Source organism: Athene noctua, chromosome 12, assembly GCF_965140245.1.
Source record: "Athene noctua chromosome 12, bAthNoc1.hap1.1, whole genome shotgun sequence".
Lineage (NCBI taxonomy): Eukaryota > Metazoa > Chordata > Aves > Strigiformes > Strigidae > Athene > Athene noctua.
Window position 1 is genome coordinate 14,322,764 of NC_134048.1, and position 21,756 is coordinate 14,344,519.

The 21,756-nt window shown below is 58.3% G+C and overlaps 2 protein-coding genes across 4 annotated transcripts; both read left to right on the plus strand.

Annotated features, from left to right (window-relative positions):
- Positions 1-523: 523 nt before the first annotated feature.
- On the plus strand, positions 524-1,552 carry LOC141965058 (alpha-2Db adrenergic receptor-like). The gene has a single exon (XM_074916147.1). It carries the CDS (start codon positions 524-526, stop codon positions 1,550-1,552), a length of 1,029 nt encoding a protein of 342 aa, XP_074772248.1.
- Positions 1,553-5,367: 3,815 nt separating this feature from the next.
- Positions 5,368-21,319, plus strand: GRK6 (G protein-coupled receptor kinase 6). 3 transcript variants are annotated; one of them, XM_074915772.1, is made up of 18 exons: positions 5,368-5,507; positions 8,709-8,804; positions 11,503-11,615; positions 11,933-12,010; positions 12,282-12,382; positions 13,665-13,757; positions 14,077-14,140; positions 14,778-14,918; positions 15,608-15,798; positions 16,588-16,625; positions 16,766-16,855; positions 16,947-17,155; positions 17,429-17,566; positions 17,807-17,944; positions 18,105-18,239; positions 19,040-19,041; positions 19,792-19,924; positions 20,291-21,319. In XM_074915772.1, the coding sequence occupies exons 1-18, from the start codon at positions 5,456-5,458 to the stop codon at positions 20,402-20,404; spliced, it is 1,926 nt and encodes a 641-aa protein (XP_074771873.1). In that variant the 5' UTR covers positions 5,368-5,455; the 3' UTR covers positions 20,405-21,319. The 3 variants fall into 3 exon arrangements, with proteins under 3 accessions (XP_074771873.1, XP_074771875.1, XP_074771876.1); XM_074915774.1 differs by lacking the exons at positions 19,040-19,041; positions 20,291-21,319 and having other exon boundaries at positions 13,620-13,757; positions 19,792-19,949; XM_074915775.1 differs by lacking the exons at positions 19,040-19,041; positions 20,291-21,319 and having other exon boundaries at positions 19,792-19,949.
- Positions 21,320-21,756: the final 437 nt, after the last annotated feature.

Below are 21,756 nucleotides of genomic sequence, written 5' to 3' on the forward strand. Positions count from 1 at the left end.
GTGAAGTGCTGCGGTGCTGCGGGGCTGGGGCTCAGCAGGTTGTTGACTGGGCATGGTCAAGCAGTGTGTGCAGCCTGCCGGGTACCCCAACACCCATGGCAGAAGCCCACCTGTCACGGTGACCCTGGCAGGAGCCCTTTAAGTGTTGGTAATAACTGCTTCTCCCACTGCCCACAGATGCTTGGCCTCCTGCCAGCGATATCAGCCTGTCCCTCCCTCCCTCCTTCCCGCCCGCCCTCCTCCCGGGCTGGGACCAGCGGAGCCAGCGGGGCTGCAGTGGGAGCCGCTCTGGGGCTCCCGGCAGCGCCGCTGCCCCGTGTGCCTAGCTGGGTGGCCACCGGGCCAGGACAACCTCTGCCTTGTCGCCGGACCACGTCAGTACTGGAGCAGTGGTGGCTGGGACGTCCCTCCCGGGACTCAGCGATGCCGGCACTGCACCATGAGATGCGGCGGGGCCGGTGAGCGGGGCGCACGGCGGGGGGCAGCCCCATGGGGCTTCATCTGCCTGAAGGGCCGGGCCAGCATGGAGCCAGCCAGTGCCCTTCCCAACACCTCCGGTAATGACAGCGGTGCTGGCAGCGCCCCACACTCGCCTGCAGCCACGGGGCTCATCTTGCTGGCTGCGCTGGCTGTCCTGTTGGCCACACTGGTGGGCAATGCGCTGGTGGTGGTGGCCATCTCCACCAGCCGGGCTCTGCGGGCTCCGCAGAACCTCTTCCTGGTGTCCCTGGCCTCAGCAGACATCCTGGTGGCCATCCTCGTCCTTCCCTTCTCACTGGCCAACGAGGTGATGGGCTACTGGTATTTTGGTGGCCTGTGGTGCAGCCTGTACCTGGCGCTGGACGTGCTGCTCTGCACAGCCTCCATCGGGCACCTCTGCGCCATCAGCCTCGACCGCTACTGGGCTGTCACCCGGGCGGCCCGGCTCAACCTGCGTCGCAGCCCCAGGCGGGTGAAGGGGATGATCGGGGCAGTGTGGGCAGCGGCAGCCCTGGTGGCACTGCCACCACTCCTGTGGGCCCAGCCAGGGGGACGGGAGTGCCAGCTGAGCCAGGAGACCTGGTATGTGCTGGCCTCCTGTGCCGCCTCCTTCTTCGCCCCTTGCCTCGTCATGGTCGCCGTCTACTGCCGCATCTACCACCTGACTGCCCGGCGGACGGCGACCCTCCTCGCTGCCCGCGCCCCACGCCCCACTGGCACCAGCAAGAAGGGGACGGGGGTCGGGATGTTGGGCTGGCGGCACCGGAGCCAGCACCAGAGCGTGTCGCTGTGCCGTCAGAGGCTGGTGCGGGCACGGGAGCGGCGCTTCACCGTCGTGCTGGCTGTGGTGATGGGGGCCTTCGTGCTGTGCTGGTTCCCCTTCTTCTTCACCTACAGCCTGGGGGCAGTCTGTGGGGAAGGGTGCCGTGTCTCCAAGCCACTCTTCAGCTTCTTCTTCTGGATCGGCTACTGCAACAGCAGCCTCAACCCCCTCATCTACACCCTCTTCAACCGGGACTTCCGCGCCGCCTTCCGCCGGCTCCTCGCCATCCCCCGCCGGCACCGCACCTAGGGCACGGCCAGGACACCAGGGATGTGGCCCCTGGCCCCACTCTGTCCTGGCAGCACCCGGCCACCCCCCACGGACCCCAGACTGCAGTGCCAGAGTGCATCTTGAGGTACTTTTGGAAACGCGAGGTTGAATAAAATGAGGCCACAGCCTGTGCTCAAGGCTGGCATCTGCCCCTGGGAGCCCAGCAAGTGATACCCAGCGCCGGCACCCGTTGTCACCCAGGTCACTCCACCTGTTCCCCTTGCAGCGTGAGTGACCTGTTGGTGCTGACAACTCACCATGGCACCTCCTCTGCCTGCCTGTGAGCCCCAGCATCCTCTTGTACAGGGGACGGACCCCACAGCTGCTGCACGGGGGGACAAAACCCCCCATGTGACAGTGTCACCAGCACCAGGTTGAGCTGGCCATGCCACCACAGCATCCCAGTCTGAGCCCTGTGTCTCTCTGGTGGGGCTGTCATCTCTGGCTGCCCATCAGCACGTAGCTGTGCCACCCATGGGGGCTCTGTGGGAGCACATACATACCACACAGTGTGGTATAAGGGGTGTGGAGCTGGGGTGGACACCCCACATTCTGCTCAGGGGCTTCACCAGGATCTTGCTACAAAAAAGGAAAGGAGGAATGACATGCCAGTGCCAGAAAGGCTGTCCTCCCTTGGGAGAGTGTGGGAGATGAGGCTGCGTGGGAACAAGCTGTGGCACAGCCTGAGGTGCGAGGGGCCATGGGGGCAACTGTAGGGTGAAGACCCAGGAGCAACCACATTCCCCCAGGGGCAGCAGCTGCCCTGTGCCTGCCCTGCCCTGCTCCCTGCACTGCTCTGCACAGTCACCCAGGGGTCAGGGGCTGCTCCACTTCTCCAGCTTTGCTGCTCAAAATAGAAAATCTCAAAACATCGGACTTTCACTTGGCTAAAAACAGCCGCCGGTGCCTGGGAGCTGTAGCCCAAAGAACGCTGGCCTCCACCAGCCCCTGCCAGGGTGGGTGCAGCTCAGACGTGGGGTCCAAGGAGCTGGAAGGGATTGGGGTACTCACAGCAGTGAGGATGCCTGAGCCACCCCCTGTGTTCAGTGGCCCCATGTGTAGAGGGTCATGGCATGAGCTTTGGGGTCAGCAGAGGCTCCCAGTGGCATCATGCCGGGATGGGGGTGCAGCACTGTCCCCCCCAGAGGCAGCCGGACCCAGCGGTTGAAGCTGTGCTGGCACTGTCTGCGGAAGGAGCTGCCCTATCGCTGCCGCCTGGCTTCCCCTCCTGTGGCCGCATTTTGCCTTTTTGCAGTTATACAGCGTTTTGCTTCTAAAAATACCCAGGGACATGAGGGCGCCTGATGCAGACTTGGCCAGGCCAGCTCGGCTGGGGAGAAAAGCTCTCCCCAAAGGGCATCAGCCCTGTGGGCAGCACCCCGGGGCCCTTCAGTGCCCTGGCTAGTGTGCCCTGCCCTCACCCTTGCCCAGCCCTGCCCTCACCCTTGCTGGGGTCGAGGCATCGTTCCTCCTCCTGGCCATGAGTGCACAGCTCCGGGATGCTGCAGGGCAGGAGGGGACAGGGACCAGCTGGAGTGGGGGCACGCAGGGACCTCCCTGCTTGGGAAAGGAGTAACCAGCACATCCAGCCTGTGCTGGCATCGGGGCAACATCCGAGCCACTGAAGGGAGCTTCAGTCTGAGGTCTAAAACTTCATATCCCAAGGGCTGGACAGGGTCCACGAGGACCAGGTCCCCCCCTTCACCCCAGGCATTACCAGGGTGCTGGGGTGCTCTGGAGAGAGCTCACCTACCGAACATCTCCTGCTGCATCACCATCCACCATACCGTCCTGCCTGCAGCAGACAGGTCAACCAGGTCTCTGTCTCTCCACAGCAGTCCTCTCCATTCCATGTTTGTACAAAGTCCATCCAATCTGCCACAGCGTGACCCTTAGTCCTGCCCCACTTGCAAACTGCCATGACCCCAGTACTGCTGGGAAAGCATCTCCCATCAAAGTGCTGATTACTCCTGCCCAACTGCAGCACCTGCACTCATCTGTCTGGAATTGCATCCTGCATTTTCAGGCTTTTTCTCCAATTCCTCAAGATTATTTTTAATTACGCCCCTGATAGGCTTGGGTTTGGAGCCTGCTCCCTTCCCTCTCCAGCTACATCTCCTCCACAGAGCTAAAAAGCAGAGTCCTGGTTACACCACCTGGGCTGCTCCAGCTCTGTTGGAGACACCAAGACCCCTCCAGACACTCGTGCTGCTCTGGCAGCACCCTGTGGCCAATGACTCTTGCTGGTGGTGGGAATGGTGCTGCAAATGACAGCTGGGAGGAAACAGAAAGTAGCAACCTAAGGGTAAGCCATGCAAATGCATGGAAACAAAGTCATTGCATTTGAAGCTCAAAATAAGCATGTGCCACCTTTAAAAGGAAAGAAGCTCTAAAAGAAGAAAGCTCGCAGTCTGAGCTCATCCTTCATGGCAGAGTGACACAGGAGATTACCTCTGAGGAACGGCAGGGCAAAGCATCCTCCTCCTTGCTATCACTGTGGGTTTGTAACCAGAAGATGAGATGCTGAAGGGCACGGCAGACCTCAGTCAGTATCGACTGCATGGGCAGTGAGTGCTTGGCATAATTTGTGTTATTATCAGTCTCACTACAGCCTGAGGGCATGAACCCCTTCCCTCCTGCTCACTAGCACAGCCCAGATGAGCAGCACTTCGGGGTCCAGGCTGGTCCCCACCAGCAGGCTGCCATTGGCAAGGGCCAGTGGAAGGACCTGCCCAGCACCGCATGCTCCTCCTTGTCCTGGCCACCACCAACCTCACACCGGGGGCAGCCCCACTGCCACCAGCTGCTGCACACAAGGCTGGAAGGAGGCATCACCCATGGGGTAGAGCCAAAGATAGGAGCTGTCGGGAGACAGAGGCGGCATCCACGCCCAAACGCTCCGGGAAGGAGCAGAAAGTGGGGCAGGCACAACGTGCTGATGGGCATGAGGGTTAACGAGCAGTTTTACACAGGATCAGCGGGGAGCTGGGCTCAGCCGCAGCACGAGGAGGCTGGCCGTGCTGCACCCCCCACCGCCAAGAGCGCCGGGGGACGAGGAAACCACAAACCTCCGTGGCAGCAGTGACCGGCCAGACCAGGCACAGCAGCAGAGCTTGCGTCACCCGCCCCACGACACCGGGATTGACCAACACCGGACACGGAGGTGCTTGGGAGACTTTACTGAGGCCACCGCAAACACAGGCCCAGGCTGTGGAAAGAGCGGGGAGGGCTGCCCTAAACACATAACTGCTTCTCACCGGACACCTCAGCGAGGCCACCGGCAGCTCCCAGACCCCCGGCAGAAGGGGCCTAAACTCGCAATAGAGCCCCCGCCCAAGCACCCCCTTATAAACTGCTGCTCGGCCCCACCCCTACGGAATGCCCCTATCACTACCCTGCTCTGCAGCGGAGTGGCAGCTCTCCACCCAATCAAATGCCGCAAAAGGAGGGTCTCTTCCTGTGGTGGGCGCCGTTGACGTTCACCCAATCTGTTCCCGGAGCTGCAACTGCGTCCCCTGAGTGACACCTCCCCCTCCAATCAGCATCCGCCTCCTCTTCCCGGGAGGGCTTCGCCAATGGCCGCCGAATGACGCGCGCTTCTCTCTCTCTCCGCCCCACCCGCCCACACCTCCGCCCTCCGCGGGGCCAACAGTAGGGCAGCGGCGCGGCGGAGGGGTGGGGCTTCCTGAGGGCTCTAGACCAATAGAAGCCGGGCGCGGGAGGAGCGTGGGCAGGCATTGGTGGGCTGGGCGCGGGTAGGCGGGGCGTGACGACGGCGGTGGCGGCTGGGGGAGGCGGCGGCGGTGGGTCGCGGGCCGGACGGAGGGGAGCGGCGCGGAGCCCAGCCGAGCCGGGCGGGAGGCGGCGGTGCCGCCCGGGCCCATGGAGCTGGAGAACATCGTCGCCAACACCGTCCTCCTCAAGGCCCGCGAAGGTGAGCGGCAGCGGCAGGCGGACGCCGGTACCTGGAGCTGGGGCGGCGGGGTGGGCAGCCCGGCCGCGGAGCGAGCCCAGCGCCCGGGAGGTGCCGGCTGGCGGGTGGCCCGAGCTGTGCGCCCGCCAGGCCGCCTCCTAGAGCGGTGTCCGCTCCCCCGGGCTGCGGCTGGGCGGATTGCCGGCTCCGGCAGGGTCTGGCCCCGGGCCTCGGCCCCGAGCCGCCCCACCCCGGGGGCTGGGGCCTTGGCTGCCCGCAACGCTGCTGGCAGCGGGGAGGTAACGGCGCAGGCTGGGCACAGGCCGCCTCAAAGCAGTCGGCTCGAACTGCAGCCCCGCCGCAGGGGGCTGCACCCGGCATTCGCTCAGCGCCCCGTGCTGTGCTTTCTCCGGGGGGGCAGGTCGAGCCCTCCCGGGGTGGGCTTGCTGCCTCTCTGTATGGAAACCGCCCTGCAGCCCGCCTGCCTCCCGCCGGTGCTGGCAGCCTCCAGCCTTACCCCTTCCAGAGGCTACTCTTGCTCCTCCTGGCAGAGAGGAAAAGCAGCTCTGGGAGAAAAATCTGATTTCAGACTGGTAAACTGTGACTTTCCACACAAGGGTTGATCCCGAAACTGTGATGGTGAGCCCCACCCATCCACCACCTTCACACCAACCCTGGCCTCTGGTCCGCTCAGCGCCAGGAGCTGTGCTGCGGGGCCACAAACCTACTGCTGCTTCAGGGGTCACGGCGGAACCGCAGGGCCTGGGTGTGGGATGCAGCCTGCCAGCAGCGGCGCTGTCCTGAAGGTACAGGGGAGCTGTGCTGAGAAGCCTCAGGATGGCTTAAGGAGAGAGCTGGGAAGTCTGTCACACAGGAGCCTGGTCCTTTGCAGAGATGATTTGATTCAGCCAGCCGTCGGGGAGTTCATTAGATCACGTAAAGTGGTGGGGAAGTACAGTCCCTTCTGGCCCACGGTGTGCAGCTGGCCAGACCAAGTCATCCTGGAGCCTGTGGGGCCCACTGAAATCCAGTTAGAGGTCTTTGGAGATTAGATTTGTGGGAGCAAAGAGCAACAAAATTAAATTTACATTGGCAGAAACATTTCTGAGCTGCTTGAAAATCAGGCTTAGTATAGGTGCTTTAAGCACAGTGACTGTGGTAGACCATGACATTGTGGTTCGTAGTGGCAAGGTTTGGTGCAAAATCAAATCCAGACAAAACCAAACAGTGACATTTGGGACTTGAAGACACAAGGCCTTGCTTCACACAGAGTGAGTGACCAGGAGACTGGCTCCTGTTCTGCCTTTGACAGAGTGGAGCTTGGGTGCTGATGCAGAGCGAGGCGTCAGACAGTTGCTGTGGTGCCTTTCAGCAGACAATGGGCAGTGTGGCTGCCAGCAGGTACGATCCACCGGCACACTCCTGCTGGACGGTTCCTGGCCTGTGAGAGCCATGGGCGGCCGTGTTGCCTGTCCACAGCTCTCCCACCTGTGGCTAGTTGGCCACAGTGGCCACTGGGGTGAGCTCTGGCAGCCTGTGTGACAGGACAGAGCCGCTTTGCTAGCCAGGTCTGGCAGCACCGTCTGCTTTGCTTCAGCTGGGCCTTTTTGGGAACCTCCTGGTCTGGTGTGGGAGTGCAGGGCTGAGATCACCCTGGGTGTGCTGGGGGGAGCTGCTGGAAGCCATCTTCATCCGCTGCCGTAGGATGACTGTGCTCTGTGTTTCCTTCAAACTCTTCTCGGAGGGTTTGGCCCATGTAAGGTGAAGGATCCTTCCCCTGTTGTCTTTGCCTTCTGGCCTCTGGCAGAGGGACAACAGACTAGCTTTGAGCTATCACCAGGCCTGAAGCTCCCTGGGTGGAGGTGACCCACCTCTTGCCCCATCCCCAAAATGGGGGGGTGCTGGGTGGTTGGTGTGCAGGAGATAAGTCCTTGCTGGACTGTTTGCTGCAGTTCCAGGAGGGCGGGGGAGAACCCAGCATGAAGGGTGTTGGAGCCTCCTTTCAAAGCAAACAACTTGAGGAAATGCAAGCTGCCAGTCCTTGTCCTCTGAGTGCTGTGGGGCATTGCTGTGCCTTTCCTTGAGCACTCTTGCGGTGAGGATGACTTGTCCTCCCGTGCACTCACGTAGTTGCCCCTGTCTTTTTCATTGCCACAAGCAGTGGCTGACAAGAAGGTGTCTGTGCTGCTGGTTTCTTCCACCCCTGTTTACCCTTGAGTCACTTCCTTCCTGAGTTTGTACAATCGTGCAGCCCAGCCGCTGGTGCAGGGCAGATGTAGCGTGCCAGGGGCTCGGACCTGGGGCTGGCCTGCAGAAGGCCAGCTGCGATGGCCGTATCCCACCTGCCTGTCCAGCCAAGGCCTCCTGCGGCGTGGGGAGCTCGGTGCCTGGGGACTGTGTCTAGGATTGGGGGCTGGATTGCATCCACAGTGGAGGAAAGTGTTATGAAAGTGTTTCTCAAGAGCTGATAAATGATGTTCAACCACCCCTGATTTCAGAAAGTTGTGCCTTTGGCCCAGCTCTGGCAGGGTGGTTTAATGTATTTCCAAAGGGAGGTGGGAGATTGTGTGTTTGTTGGCACCAAGCTGGGGGAAGGCAATCCCTGGAGGCTGGCTGATCCCAGCAATCAGGCATACTACAAGTATTTCTGTACTTGGTGCTTGCTATGATGTAAATTTTTTGGTCTATCTAGAAGCTTTCCCACCCTGTCCTACAGCACTGGGCACTTACTCCAGCAACTGAAGTTGGAATAATATCTGATTCTTGGATCTTGCTTTTCTGAGGCTGGTTTATCTCTGGAGAAAGGTGGGAGTGTCCCCACTTCACAGGTGGGAAACTGAAGTGATGAGCCCCAGGCAATGCAGTGAGTTGTCTGTGGAGCCAGCATTAGAGCAGGAATTCCTGTCTCCCAGCTTCATGTCCTCCCTGTGAGAGCCCCTCCCTGGAGTAAGCAATCAGTCTGGAATGAGTAGGTGGCATGAACATCATGGTTACTACAGCAGGAAGAGCTCCATGCTGGGCAAGACTTGGCCTTGAGAGGTGGTGAGTTATGCAGAGGTTCCGAGAACAGGCCTGGGCACCCAGAACTCTTGTGCAGGCATAGATTAACCTGTGGCTGTAGGTACTCCTGCCCTGATTCTCCCATCTTAAATGTGAGTCCAAGTGAAGGGTCTTCATGTTCTTGACGGTGACTTTGTTCATTCCATTTTGTGTGTTCTGCAGGTGGTGGCGGAAACCGGAAAGGCAAGAGTAAGAAATGGCGCCAGATGCTGCAGTTCCCCCACATCAGCCTCTGCGAGGATCTTCGACAAACCCTCGGTGAGACGCGATGGCTGGCGGGAGCTGAACAGCACCCGGGCTCTGCTGCGGAGCGGGGCTGGTGGCAGCATGTGGGGGTGTTGTGCACCCAAAATTGAGTTGTGCGAGGGTCAGGGATGTATAATGGGACACGTGTCAGCCAAAGCCTGTCCAGGATCACTCAGAGCTCGGGCTGCAGGGTGGAAAAACAATGGGTTTTTCATGATGCTTCATGATGCATCACAGCTTCATGATGCTCACCAGATGAGGCCTGTTGATGTACCCACACACCTTCTAGACTGTGATGAGCTTCACTAGAGATATGCCACCTTCTCTGTGCAAACAGATCTGCTTGGTGTTGCAGTTTCGGAGCATCACTCTAGGGTGCCTTTACATAAATAACAAAGGTCCTGCTAACATCCTCTAGACTCCCTGTCTGGGATTCAGTCCTACTCTGCAGACGTTGGCTTCTAACACTAATGCAGCAGCTTTTCTCAAGCAAAACTGGGTTCTTGCTGTGTGGTATGGATAAGAATTGTACAGTTGGGCAGGGCTTGGCCTGTCATTTTAATACTGCACTTTGTACTCTTCGTGGCATTAATGTTGTTTGTGCAGCAGGCTTGGTCCTGAGATCATGTGAAATTGTTTTGGGGCATGAAGGGTGGGAATGTTCTGCTTCCTGGGAAGGGGAGAGCTTGTTTAAGTTGTCACTCCGGATTCAGCTGCCAGCTGGAGAACGGCACAGCACTGGCCTTGTTTCAGAGCAGGTGTCACTGCACTGAGTGGATTTGGGAGGTTTCTGCAGCTCCAGTCCCCAGTTCTACCCTGCCCAGATTTTCTAGGTCCTAACAGCCCCAAAGAGAGGAGTGACTCCCTTTAAGGGCACATGGGACTGTAACACTTGGATTAACTGAACCTCTGTCATCCACACCTTAACCTCCAAACTCACAACAGCCTGGTTCTGCTGCCATGCACCACCTCGTGGGGCCAGCTTCACTGCCAAGTGTAGTCAGATGGGAAGTCTACCCTTGGTTTTGCTGCAGGCTGCCTCTCTGGAGCAAGTTCTGGGTACCAAACACAGCTCTGTCACAGGCTGTCTTTGCAGCTTCCATCTTGGCCATCCCAACCCCATCTGCTTCTCTGACTTGTGTGCCCTCAGCAGATATTTCCCTCAGCTGATGCCCATCCTCTGCCTGCAGCCACCCTTCCTGTGAGTGTCATGACATGTTTTCCAGCACTGAACTTCACCTTTGTTGCGCTGCCTGTTTGCTGGTGCTGGGTGCTGGTGGTCTGCCTGTCTCTGCCATTCACGGGCCGGGGCAGTGACCTTGTGATGCTTTGGGAGGCAAGTCCCTTCCAGCTGCTGACTGTCACCACCCGTGTCCCCACTTGCCCTTGGGGAGGCATATGAAAAGTGCTTCTGGCCCAGGTGGCAGCCACCTCGCTTGGTTTCCCCATGGGAAAGATTACCCCATTCCTTGTGTTTTGGTCACTCTTTGGCTGGAATGGTTTTGTTTTCCCCTTGCAGCCTGCTTAGAAAGGCATGTCTTTCCTATTCCAGAGGCTTGGCAGGACCGTGGGCATGGTGGGCTGGTTGCCCACTGCAGAATTAAGCTTTGTGTTCCTTGACCACAGAGAGCAACCTTGCATGAGCCTGGGCAGCAGCCAGGATAGCCAAAAGCTTCTGATCTCGCCAACAGCAAACTCTTGTCCTCCCCAGCTGAAGACAACTCCTTCCCCTGCAGACACAAGAAAACCGGCCGGTGCAGCAGAGCTGGCGAGGCGGCCTCCTCCCCCACCGCAGCCCGGCTGTCTCTGAGCTCTCCTGCACCCTCAGGAAGCCGCAGCTTCCTCGGGAGAAACTGCTGTGCAGGGAGGGGAAGGCCGGCAGTACCCAGCGCCAGGGAGTGCGGGGAGATCCCCTGCGAGCCTGTGGATGGCTGCACATCTGCACCCCAGGCAGCCCACAGCCTCCAGTGGCAATGGCTGTAACAGAAATCTGTTCTGGTCCACAATCAGACAGTGTCTTATGAGTGGAAGGGGAGGGGAAAAAAGCAGAGAACTGGAAGTGCTCTGGATAATCAGTAGGGTTTGTGCTTGGGCTGCCAGACTTCAGAGAGGGTAAAAAAGAATCAACAGGGAAGCTAAGCTCTGGAGGGCAGTAGTTGATGTACAAACAAGTGGCTGCCCCATGGATTAGGGGGTCTAATTGCTGTGTGCAGAACTAACGGAACATCCGTGGAAATGGTGCCTCCCATTTTGAGGCTGCTGCCTCCAGCAGGGCCTTTGGGAATATGAGTTGTTTGTAAGAGTCATCAGAGCAACTCTTGGCCTGGAAGATCTGCCTTGAAATAAACTCAGCATGTTCCTCATGTTCCAGGGAAAGTTGTATGTCTGGAGTAGTCAGTCAATCTCTGTGGGATTGAGAAGAGAGCCTCCAGGCAAGCAGGAGTCACAAAGGTCCCTTGCTAGAAACAAGAGAGGCGGGCTGTACAGAACAGCAAGTCAAACTTATTTCAGGGAAGAAGATCTTCCATAGGGAACGTAAAAGCTCAGTCATGCCTCTTGTCCCCACTGGGTGCACTTCACTCCTGGGAGTCTCAGGCTGGTGGGACCTGTGAGCAGCCAGCTGACAAGTCACTGCTGCCTGTGGCTGGGGCAGTGGGCTGTACCTGCTCCTTTGGGGGTTGGCAGTGAGTGATCTTCTCCACATTTGCAGAGCGGGACTACCACAGCCTGTGTGAGAAGCAGCCCATCGGACACATGCTCTTTCGGCAGTTCTGCGAGACACGACCTGAGCTGTCACGCTGCGTCAAGTTCCTGGATGCCGTGGTAAGAGGAAAGCCCGTTGTGCTTTGCTGGGGGAGGCAGGGATGTTCTTGGTGCCCTGGGCATGGATTGGTTGGCCCTGAGTGCTCTAGCAGTTGCCAGGTACTTCTGGTCACATAGGGTTTTCCTGAAGGAAAAACCTGTGAGTTGCAGTTTCTCCAAGATATGGCCTTTGCTTAGGGAGCTGTTTGCTGGAGATCTGGTTTTCCAGGAAAACATGGGAAACCTTGGGCAGAGGGTGTTGCTGCTCTGCAGCATTTCACGGTAGCAAGGCTCAGTTCCTGGCCGGACCTCCTCCTCACGCTGTTTGCTCTGTGCAGGCAGGGTACGAAGTGGCTCCAGATGAGAAGCGGAAGGAATGTGGGCAGCACCTGATTGAAAAGTACTTGAAGCCAAATGTGAGTAAGAAGGTTGTGTTTGCTGCCTGCAACGGTAGAGCAGTTGGAAAGCTCACAGCTGTCATTACCTGTGTCCTGCCACAGTGAATGTGCTGGGCAGGACGGTGAGGGCAGAGTATAGAGACCCCCCACTACCTTACAAGTGGCCATTACTGCTTTTCCCGCTGGCCCTAAAGCAGATGGGCACCTGTGTGTATGTTCCTCTGGGCTTCTTCCTGGGAGGATCCTTGTGCTCTGCTCCCTATGTCTGATTCCATCCCTTTGTCCCCAGAGTGAGGACCATGTGCCTGAAGTCCCCTCACAGCTGGTGGATGCCTGTTGTGAGAGGCTGGAGCAGGAACCTTCCAAGGAGCTCTTCAAGGAATCCACTAAGTAAGTTAGAGGGCTGGGACCTGCTTTCAGATCACACGACAGCACGGGGTAGATGCTGCAGCTAACTCACCTTGTCCCGCGTGGTCCCTTCCTCTGGGAGAGCGAAGTCTGGTGCTAAGACTGGAGCCTGGGGAGTTTTGGGGTAGTGGTTTGCAGCACAGCTACAGGAAAGAAAATGCAAAGAGCTCCCATGGGATCTGGAAGCCACAAGTTGCTGCAGAAACCTCTGTCACTCAGTCTGCCATGGGTCTGAGTTGTGTTTGGGAAGAGCCCATTTCAAGAAGCATCTGGCCACGCTGTTCCTAGTCTTGTGCCTGGATCTTGTAGGCAGCTGTAGTACGGAGCTGGCAGCTGCAGTCCTGGTGCCAGCAGTCCTCTCCCGCTGGCCGCCGATGTGGCCACTGTGGTTAGGTTACGCTGGCTGTTGCCACAGGGATCTAAGGTCACTAAGGTTCCCATCGTAGAGCAGTGGCTGAGGTCCCGGCTCCGGGTGCAAAGCGGAAGCTGTTAGGCAAACCAGGCCTACGGCCTCCACCCCTCCCTGAACAGTAGCTGGAGCACGTTGCCTAATCGAGTGCAGGGCTGTGGCAGTGGGCTTGCTGCAGTCTTCTGGGGAGCGTTGGCTCTGTGTGTGGTAACTAGTGTCGCTGTCTGAATGCAGAGCCTCCGGGCTGGGCCCTGCCTGCTCTTGGCAAGCTCTGAAAGGGGAAGAGCCCATCCGCTTCTCCTTGATGCATGTCTCCAGTCTAGACACTATGTCTAAGGCTCTTTACTCTGCTGGGCAGCCCTGGCACTGGTCTCCAAGGCAGTTAGCTCTCTCGAGCAGGATCCCCTGTGGCCTTTTGTGCTGGATATTCATATGAAACTGAACAACTCAGCGCCTGGTGCTGAGCATTCCTAGCAGCTTTCGGCAGCTGATTACAGCCTTGTGCATGCATTTGCCCTGTGAGCAGAGGGGAAATTGCAAAGAGTCCCATCATCCCCTCTTGTCCCACAGCCCAGGCTGGTGCTGAGAGGCCACAATTAGCAGTGCCAGCCCTGTCCCAGGGTGCTGTGTTTGTCACAGTGGTACCTCCAACGCACCTTCCTTTTGCATCAGGCTTAGCATGGAGGGGGTCTTTCTGGGCCAGGGCTATGTGGGTGATTTAGCACCAGGCTGGATAAGGGGATGGCAAAGCAAGCAGGCTCTCAGGGCTGCTCACCTCCTTTTTCCTTGGACCCTGGCTTTCTTCTGTGGCTGTGATCAGCTCTCAGGAACCTTGCTGGCTCTGCTCTCTCCTAGGCTTATCCACGACTACCTGAGTGTGGCTCCCTTTGCTGACTACCTCGACAGCTTGTACTTCAACCGCTTCTTGCAGTGGAAATGGCTGGAACGGTAATGCTCCCTGGCATCGCTGGGAGACCTGCACCCTCCTTACAAAGGCTGCCTGAGGGATCCCTTGGGCTCCTTCTCATGCTGGGCCCTGGCAGGAGCCAAGGGCCTGGCCTTTCTCTGCTCTTGCTTTCCTTCAGGGCCCCTTATTGTCACCATCAGCAGCCCCAGCCTTGCTTGCCTCGCAGGGAAGCAAGGTCTGCTTGAGCAGGGGTTTTGGGGTGAGCCACAGTCTCACAGGCCGGGCCATGAGGGTGGTTTGGGCTTCAGCCCCTGCTCTCTTCCCTGCTCCCATCTCACTCCAGTTTCCTTTCCCTCACAGGCAGCCAGTGACCAAAAACACTTTCCGCCAGTACCGTGTGCTGGGCAAGGGTGGTTTTGGGGAGGTGAGTGACCACCATTTCCTCTGTATTTGGGGTACTCGGCAGCCACCGTTGCCTGCTGTTAGATGCAAACCTGGGTTGGCCATCAGGGTGCCACAAGCTGCTCCAGTACCTGGAGGCAGGTGCTGCTGGCTGGGTGGGCTGTGGGGGCTCTGCGCTGGGCATTGCTGTGCTCTGGGCACCGTGAGATCTGGCAGTTCCCCTTCGAGGGGCAGGAGATCCCCTCTGGCCGGGCACTGAGGTGTGGGAGGTGTTACGCAGGGTAGGTAGCGTGTGCCCTGTGCTGCATACTGCCACATGGGCACAGTCAGGTCTGTTCCCTGTGTCTTGGCAGGGGAATCTGCACTCCTGAAAACTTCTGCAGTGGCCTTCTGTCTTCCCAGGCACCAGTCATGGTGTTGCTCCAGGTGGCAGGGGCATTGCTGCAGGTCTCTGCTGCTATTCCATGACATCTGGAGATGTCATTGCTCCCTCTGTCCTTGACAATGGGCTTCTCGCTAACCTCAGAGTGAGGTGGGGACAGGGACATCTTTGCCTTCCCGTGACTCTTCCCGAGGGCAGAACCTAGACACACACACTACCCCCACCCTGACCCTGGAAACGATAGTGCTGAGAGTGCTGAGACTTGTCCCCTCTCCAGGTTTGTGCCTGCCAAGTGCGTGCCACGGGGAAGATGTATGCCTGCAAGAAGCTGGAGAAGAAACGGATCAAAAAGCGGAAGGGAGAGGCCATGGCTCTGAATGAGAAACAGATCCTGGAAAAAGTGAACAGTAGGTTTGTAGTAAGTACATAGGAATTGCTCTCACTTTGCAGTGGTCGATTCTTCCTCCAGCCAGCTGGCCCAGCACCTCTGTGCTCCTCACCTGGCATGGAGAGGCAGGAGCAGGCCCTGCCCATGGGGTAGGGTCCTGGTGGCTGCAGATCTCTCACAAAGTTGGGGTCTGGCAAGACCTCCTACTGCCTCCACAAGATGCTGAGAATGCCCCCAGAGTCAGGCCCAAACACTCACCTGGTCTCACAGGCACCTTAACCTCTGGGGCACAAGAAAGCAGTGAGAACTGTCTCTCCAGACAGCCAAGTGGGCAGATGCCTAGCCCTGAGCTGTGTGGTGAGGAGCTCTCTCTGTAGCTGCACTAAGGTGTGGACATCCTGAAACCTCCCCTTATGGAGGATTCATCAGATGCTGCCCCAAGGTTGGTGTTGGGTGTTCCCTGTCCTGGAGGGGAGCAGTTCTGGCTTAGGGAAACAGTGTCCCCCCTGTCTGAGGAAGGCTGAGGGGTGTGCAGGGGCTGCTGGGCACTCCTATGTCCTCCCTGGGTTTGTACGGTTCCCCCCTCTGCCTCCTCTGCTGGCAGAGGTCCAGTCCTGCTCCCCATGAGCTGCTGCTTGGGTGACAAAGTGCCCGTCAGAGTGTGCACACCTCCCTCTGCCAGCTGTGTCTCCTAACAGCCTTTCTGCCCTGAATTGCAGGTGAGCTTAGCCTATGCATATGAAACTAAAGATGCTCTCTGCCTAGTGCTGACCCTCATGAATGGAGGGGACCTCAAGTTCCATATCTACCACATGGGAGAGGCTGGCTTCGAGGAGCCCCGGGCAGCTTTCTATGCTGCTGAGATCTGCTGTGGCCTCGAGGACTTGCACCAGGAGAGGATAGTGTACAGGTGCGCGCTGCTAGCCCTTGCTGGGACACCTCGTATGGGCTGCAGAAGCAAGAGGGTTCCTGCTGCTTTTACTAGCCCAGCTGGGTCTGTTCACTCAAGAAAAAGCTCAGGCTTGAAAGCAGCATGGAGCTGGGTGAGGGGATCAGGAACAGAAAACTGATCTCGTGGGAGAGATGGGAGACCTTGGCTTCCTGGAGCTGGTAAATGATGGCCAAGAACAGGATGTGATCATGCTGTGAATGTCTTGGGGCAGGCACTTGGGTGCTTAACTCCCCAGGCAGTATTGACACTAGAACAAAGGAGGGTACACTGCCCTGTAGAGAGCTGGGCAGGAGGGAGAACAAGCTGATTGTATGACTGTACTTGAGTGGTGCAGTGTTGGGGATAGCATGCCTAAACACAGGGACTGGGAGGTCCCTTCTAGTCTGACCCCATGCATTGCCCTGGGGCAGGGTAAGCAGGAAAAGCCTCTGCTCCTTCTCTTTCGTGGCCTGCCCCATAGTGAGTTCTGCACCTGCAAAGAGGGAATCAGCCACAGGCTCACTGCTTCCTTGCAGAGGGTGGAAGGTTGTCATGTCCTGCCTTTCTGCCTGGGAGGGGAGAGTTTGCAGGGCCAGCCAGGGCAGAGGGTGAGGGGAAGATCATCTGTGTGCCTGAGACGGACATTGCATCCCTCTGCTGCTTCTCTGTGATTTCTTGAGATGTTGCTGTTGCTTGTGTCAATTGACTTCTTTGCTGTTGCTTGGTTTGACAATAGACTTATTGCTAATCCAGTCTCTTCCTTCCCAGGGACCTGAAGCCAGAGAACATTTTGCTGGATGACCATGGTGAGTGCAGCATTAAGAGGAGCCCTGGGCCTGAGTCTTTCTCTCTTCCTCTGCTTGAACCAGGGTTGCTCTGTGTTCTTGGCAGCTTCAAACATTGTCCCTTGATCTTGTCCTGCTAACTTAGCCTCTCCTCTGTGCAGGTCACATCCGTATCTCAGACCTGGGGCTAGCTGTGCACGTACCAGAGGGCCAAACAATCAAGGGCCGGGTGGGGACAGTTGGCTACATGGGTAAGTGGCCCTGGTTTCATCAAAAAGTGGTTTCTGACTGCACACATGCTCTCCCTGCCCTCATACATCCCTCACCCCTGCTCCTGTGTAGCTCCCGAGGTGGTGAAGAATGAACGTTACACATTCAGCCCAGACTGGTGGGCTCTGGGCTGCCTGGTGTACGAGATGATCGAGGGACAGTCCCCCTTCCAGCAGCGCAAGAAGAAGATCAAGCGGGAGGAGGTGGAGCGGTTGGTGAAGGAAGTGCAGGAGGAGTACTCAGAAAAGTTCTCACCCTGTGCCCGCTCCCTCTGCACCATGGTACGAGTGTGCATCCCTGTCCCTTTGCTCCCACTGCCTCTTTGCAGGCAGCAGGAGAACATCGAGGCTGTAGGGGTGCTGGTGGCAGCCAGGTTCCCTTGTCTCTGATAAGGCAGTGCAGGAGGGTCCAGAATGCCTCAATTCCTCACTCTCCCAGCTGCCTCGCAGGCCCCTGCAGTACCTAGCAACATACTGCAGGAGCCCAGCCGGCCTCGGGGCTGCTCCTGCCCAAAGCACCTTCCACCCAGGGCACTTATTTCCTTTGTGTCACAGCTCCTGTGCAAAGACCCTCTGGAGCGCCTGGGGTGCCGAGGAGCTGGGGCAAAGGAAGTGAAGGAGCACCCTCTCTTCAAGCACCTCAACTTCAGGAGGCTGGAAGCAGGCATGCTGGACCCTCCCTTCAAGCCAGATGTAAGTGCCTGTCTGCATCCTGACTCCTTCAGTCAGTGGTGCTTTCAAGGGAAGCAAGACTGGGTCACCTGAGGAGATGGGGCCAGTCCCCTTCCCTCTTATTTCTGCAGCCTGGCAGAACTGGGGTCAAGCAAGCTCTGGGCTGTAGGGAGAGGTGGCCTGGGCTTGGCCACGAGCCATGGTTGTTTGAGGCGGTGGCATCATGGAGCCTGGCATTAGAGTAATCTTTGTGCTGTTTAGCCCCAGGCCATCTACTGTAAGGATGTTCTGGACATTGAGCAGTTCTCCACCGTGAAAGGGGTGGAGCTGGAGCCCACAGACAATGACTTCTACCAGAAGTTTGCTACGGGAAGCGTGCCCATTCCTTGGCAGAATGAGGTAGGTTTGCAGGACAGGTCTCTGCTCCCACTTGTGCCCACCACGGCCATGTGCAGTGTCCCACAGGGTTCGTGCTGTCCCTGCTGCTCTTGTTCTCTGCTGGGCCCTCGGTGATGGGCTTTGTGTGGCAGTTGCTGCAGCCATCTTTGTCCTCTTCCAGATGATTGAGACTGAGTGTTTTAAGGAGCTGAATGTCTTTAGCACAGACGGCACGGTGCCCCCAGACCTAGACTGGAAAGGGCAGCCTTCTCCACAGCCCAAAAAAGGGTTACTACAACGCTTATTCAGCAGACAGGTAAGAGTGTTTGCCCAGCGTTTCCTCCCCAGCAAGTCTCTAGCAGCACTGAGCCTGCTCCTGTCTGTGCCAGGCAGACCTGTCAGGGAGGTGGGCATGAGGGGGAAGCAGGCAAACTCTTCCCCTATGCTGGGTGGCCAGACCCCAGGGCTCTCAGGGGTAGCCATGCAAGGCTGCAGGGAGCCAGCCCTCGCCTGGCTGGCACTCCCTGTGCTGGAGAAGTCAAGGGGGCTGGGATGGAATGTCCTCGCTAAACATGCTGCAGTCACACAGGGAGAGGGATGTCGCTGAAGGTGCTAAAATAGCAAGTCTACTCCTTTCCTACATGAATAATACCATCCCTGAAGGAGACCTTGCTCTTGGAATAGGCTCTTGTGCTCCCCAGAGCATTTCTGCCAGACCTTGAGCAGACAGAGAGCAGTGCTTTCGAGGGATGAGGAAAACGGAAACGTCTTGCAGCTGCTATGGGTTTGCTTGCCTGCCTGTCTCCTCTGCCCAGAACAGTCTTTGCCTTCTTTCCAGGGCTGGCAAAGTCTGGGCTGTTGTATCTCAACAGCTGCTTGCAGCTGTGGGACTCAAACGTGGTTGGCTCAGGACCCACTCTCAGCCACCCGGTGCTGACTCTTGCTTCCCCGAAGAGCTCCCAGTTGTGCTTCACTGTTCAGTGGGCTGCCATAGCCAGAGCCAGCTCTGGGCTGGGATACCCGGCCCTTCCCGAGGCAGGCAGGACCTGCCAGAGGATGGGCGGCTGCCTGTAGCAGGGGTTGAGCTGTGATTTGCCACGTGTTTTCTCTTTCCAGAGGTGAGCAGTCTCTCCTGGCTGCTCTGCTCAGGGAAATACCCGGTGGCCCACGGACATGGCAAGATCTGGGAAAGAGGAGTGTTGTCCTTCAGTGCCTAAACCTTTCCCCCAGCAGAGCACAAGCTGCTTGTTGTTCTAACTGCCCCCTGAGCCACTAATCCTGCTTCCCTGCTCTCGCTGCCTTTGTGGGAGAGGCCTCACCCTCAGCTTGAGCCAAAGCTGCCCCTGCACTGCCACTGCTGGGAGCTCCGCTCCCAGGCGGCTGTGGGAAGTTTCCTTCACTCCTTTCTCTGGATGTCCGGGACACATGTAAGGGTTGAGAAACCATGAAGGGTTTGGCATTGCCCCATGCTCAGACTCGCGTTCCAGCAAAAAGGGCTTCAGCTGCTTCTGTGGCTGGCTGAGCCCTGAGCAGGGCAGATTGTCTGTGCTGGCACTGAGCTGTCTCCCTGGGTGGCTGTAGTCCACAGAGCCCGTCTTCCTCCCAGCTTCTGAGCTAGTCAGCTGTGTGCTCACCAGCCTGTCTGCCAGGAGCTGAACCCCTAGATGCAGCTTGACTGTTTCTCTGCAGACTGGGGGTCCCCTCCAGTCCATTGCCTCCATGTAGCTCTCCCACACGCAGGCTTGGGGGTCGGCCTGGCCCTTCCCTGCCAGAGGGCAGCTGTAGGCTGGGTTGTGTGACCGTGCTCATCCTCTGCTTGCTGTGCTCCTCTCTCTCCCTCCTCCCTCTCCTTGCCCTTCTGACTTCAGGACTGTTGTGGAAACTGCAGCGACAGTGAGGAAGAGCCCACCCGGCTGTAGAGCACAGCTTGTTCTCCAGCCCCTGGGACCCCCTTGCCTCTCTGGGTGCCCAGCAGAACAACAGCTCAGCCTGAAGGACAAGGTAGCAGCGGCCCCGCAAGTTGGATTGGTTTACAGTTTTACGCGTCTTTATTTGAAGACGGTGAGGATGTCTCCAGGGCTAGCAGCAGCACACAGCTTGGGCTGAGGTGCCATGGGCAAGCCCTTGTCCCCAAGACAGACCTGGACACTTGTGAATCTGCCACTTGGGATTGTACTGCTGCTGCCCGCTGGCTGCCACTGCCCTCCCAGGCCCAGGGTGGGAGGGAGGGACTGCACTGGTGTGGGCCAAGGCCAGGCTGCAGCAGCTCTGCTGACACATTCCACGGTGCCAAAGCGGCGCTGCAGGTTTGATGTATATTTATATATGTTGGTCTGTACATATCACATGTTGGTTTTTAATCTATAGGTGGGGGCCTGCACTGCCCCCACCCTGTCACAGGCACAAATGTCCTCCTATGGGGGGAGTGACGGTCCCAGCTTTGTACCAGGGAGTCCTGAGCAGAGGCCTTCTGTGCCTTGAGGTGTCTAAAGCCTCTTTCCTGGACCTTTCTGGCCATGCTGAGGCGTCCCTGGCTCCAGCGGAGTCCATTGCTCAGCCCTGAGGCACAGGAAACCGGTGTGCCAAAGCGTCTACCATTGCATCCTGGCAGCAGAGCGTCACTGCCTCATCCTTGCTTCCCTGTCTGCCGGAGCCTGCTTCCTCCTGCCTCGTCTCGCACATGCTGCCAGCGCCGGGGAGCTGATCCCAGCCCCTTCTCCAGACCGCCGGCGGGCTGCCTGTGGCACAGCAGGACACGGCTGCTCCCATGGCACCTGCTCAGAAGGTACCTGCTGCTGTCCAAAGGGTCGCTTTGATCCCCGGCGTGGTGCAGGATGGCCCCAGCGTGGTTCCACCAGCTCTGGACCAGCCATCTGTGCATGCTAGGGGTGCCGCAGTCCCCAGGCCCAGCTCAGTGTTGGAGGAGCAGACACATAAAGGACCCTGCTCTTGGGGAGCAATGCCCTGGTAAAGGGAATGTCCCTTCCCAAGGTCATGCTGTGAGCTGTGACCCAAGAGGGAGTGGGGCTGGGACCAGCCTGCCCCCCGCACCACCATGGTGTGTGTCCCCAGACGTCCTGGGGAGCCAGCGCAGCTCCGGTGCCCAAGGGAAGGAGTGGAGGGGCTGGAACCCTGCGTGTCCCTGGGGAGCAGCGTGGGGTTCAGCCCACCTCTCTGTTCTGCTTCTCCTGTCCCCTCTCGTGCACACTCATCCCAACCGTGTCCCATGCAATAATTTGTCTCTGTGTGTATGTACGCACGCGCGCGTGTGCGTGCTGCTGCCTCGTGCTCTTTCTGAGCCAGGCCCCCCGGGGGGGCTGAGCACCTACTTGGACCTGTGGTATCATTTGCTTGCCTTGCACTAAAGTTGGAGAGTATTTAAATTTTTAACCTTTTGTTAAACGTGAGATTCGCTGTGCCTTGTATTGCTGTCGTGTGAAGGGGGCCTGCTCTCGGCTATACAGGGGTGGCTGTAAGGAGGAGAGGATCAGGGACCCCTCTTCCTGGGCTGCCACAGGCTCCGCTGGTGCTCCTGTCCTGCAGGGCTGATGCTGAGCCCGGGGGACTGAGGGTGGCCCTTGGTGGCTTCTGCTGGGTGGTTCGGGTCAGTGCGGGGGCATGACTGGTACAAGGCTTTGTGTTGTTGGGGTGCTCATGTCTGCTGTGGTCCCCTTCAGGGGCATGTCCCCCCCGCTCCCCTGTCTGCCCTCGGCACAGCCCCTCCCAGGCTGTCACGGGTGTGCTCTGGGGCTGGGGCAGAGTCCTGCTCCCCTCCGGGGGCTGTGCATCAGGGGGGGTGTGGGGGGAATTGTGCAGAGGTGCCAGCGTCAAGT

Excerpts from the sequence above, each read along its gene's own strand:
- GRK6 (XM_074915772.1), top strand. The coding sequence starts at position 5,456 with ATGGAGCTGGAGAACATCGTCGCCAACACCGTCCTCCTCAAGGCCCGC. Across the intron at positions 15,799-16,587 it reads CAGGAGAGGATAGTGTACAG|GGACCTGAAGCCAGAGAACA; the intron begins GTGCGCGCTGCT and ends CTTCCTTCCCAG. Across the intron at positions 17,945-18,104 it reads CCATTCCTTGGCAGAATGAG|ATGATTGAGACTGAGTGTTT; the intron begins GTAGGTTTGCAG and ends GTCCTCTTCCAG.
- LOC141965058 (XM_074916147.1), top strand. The coding sequence starts at position 524 with ATGGAGCCAGCCAGTGCCCTTCCCAACACCTCCGGTAATGACAGCGGT.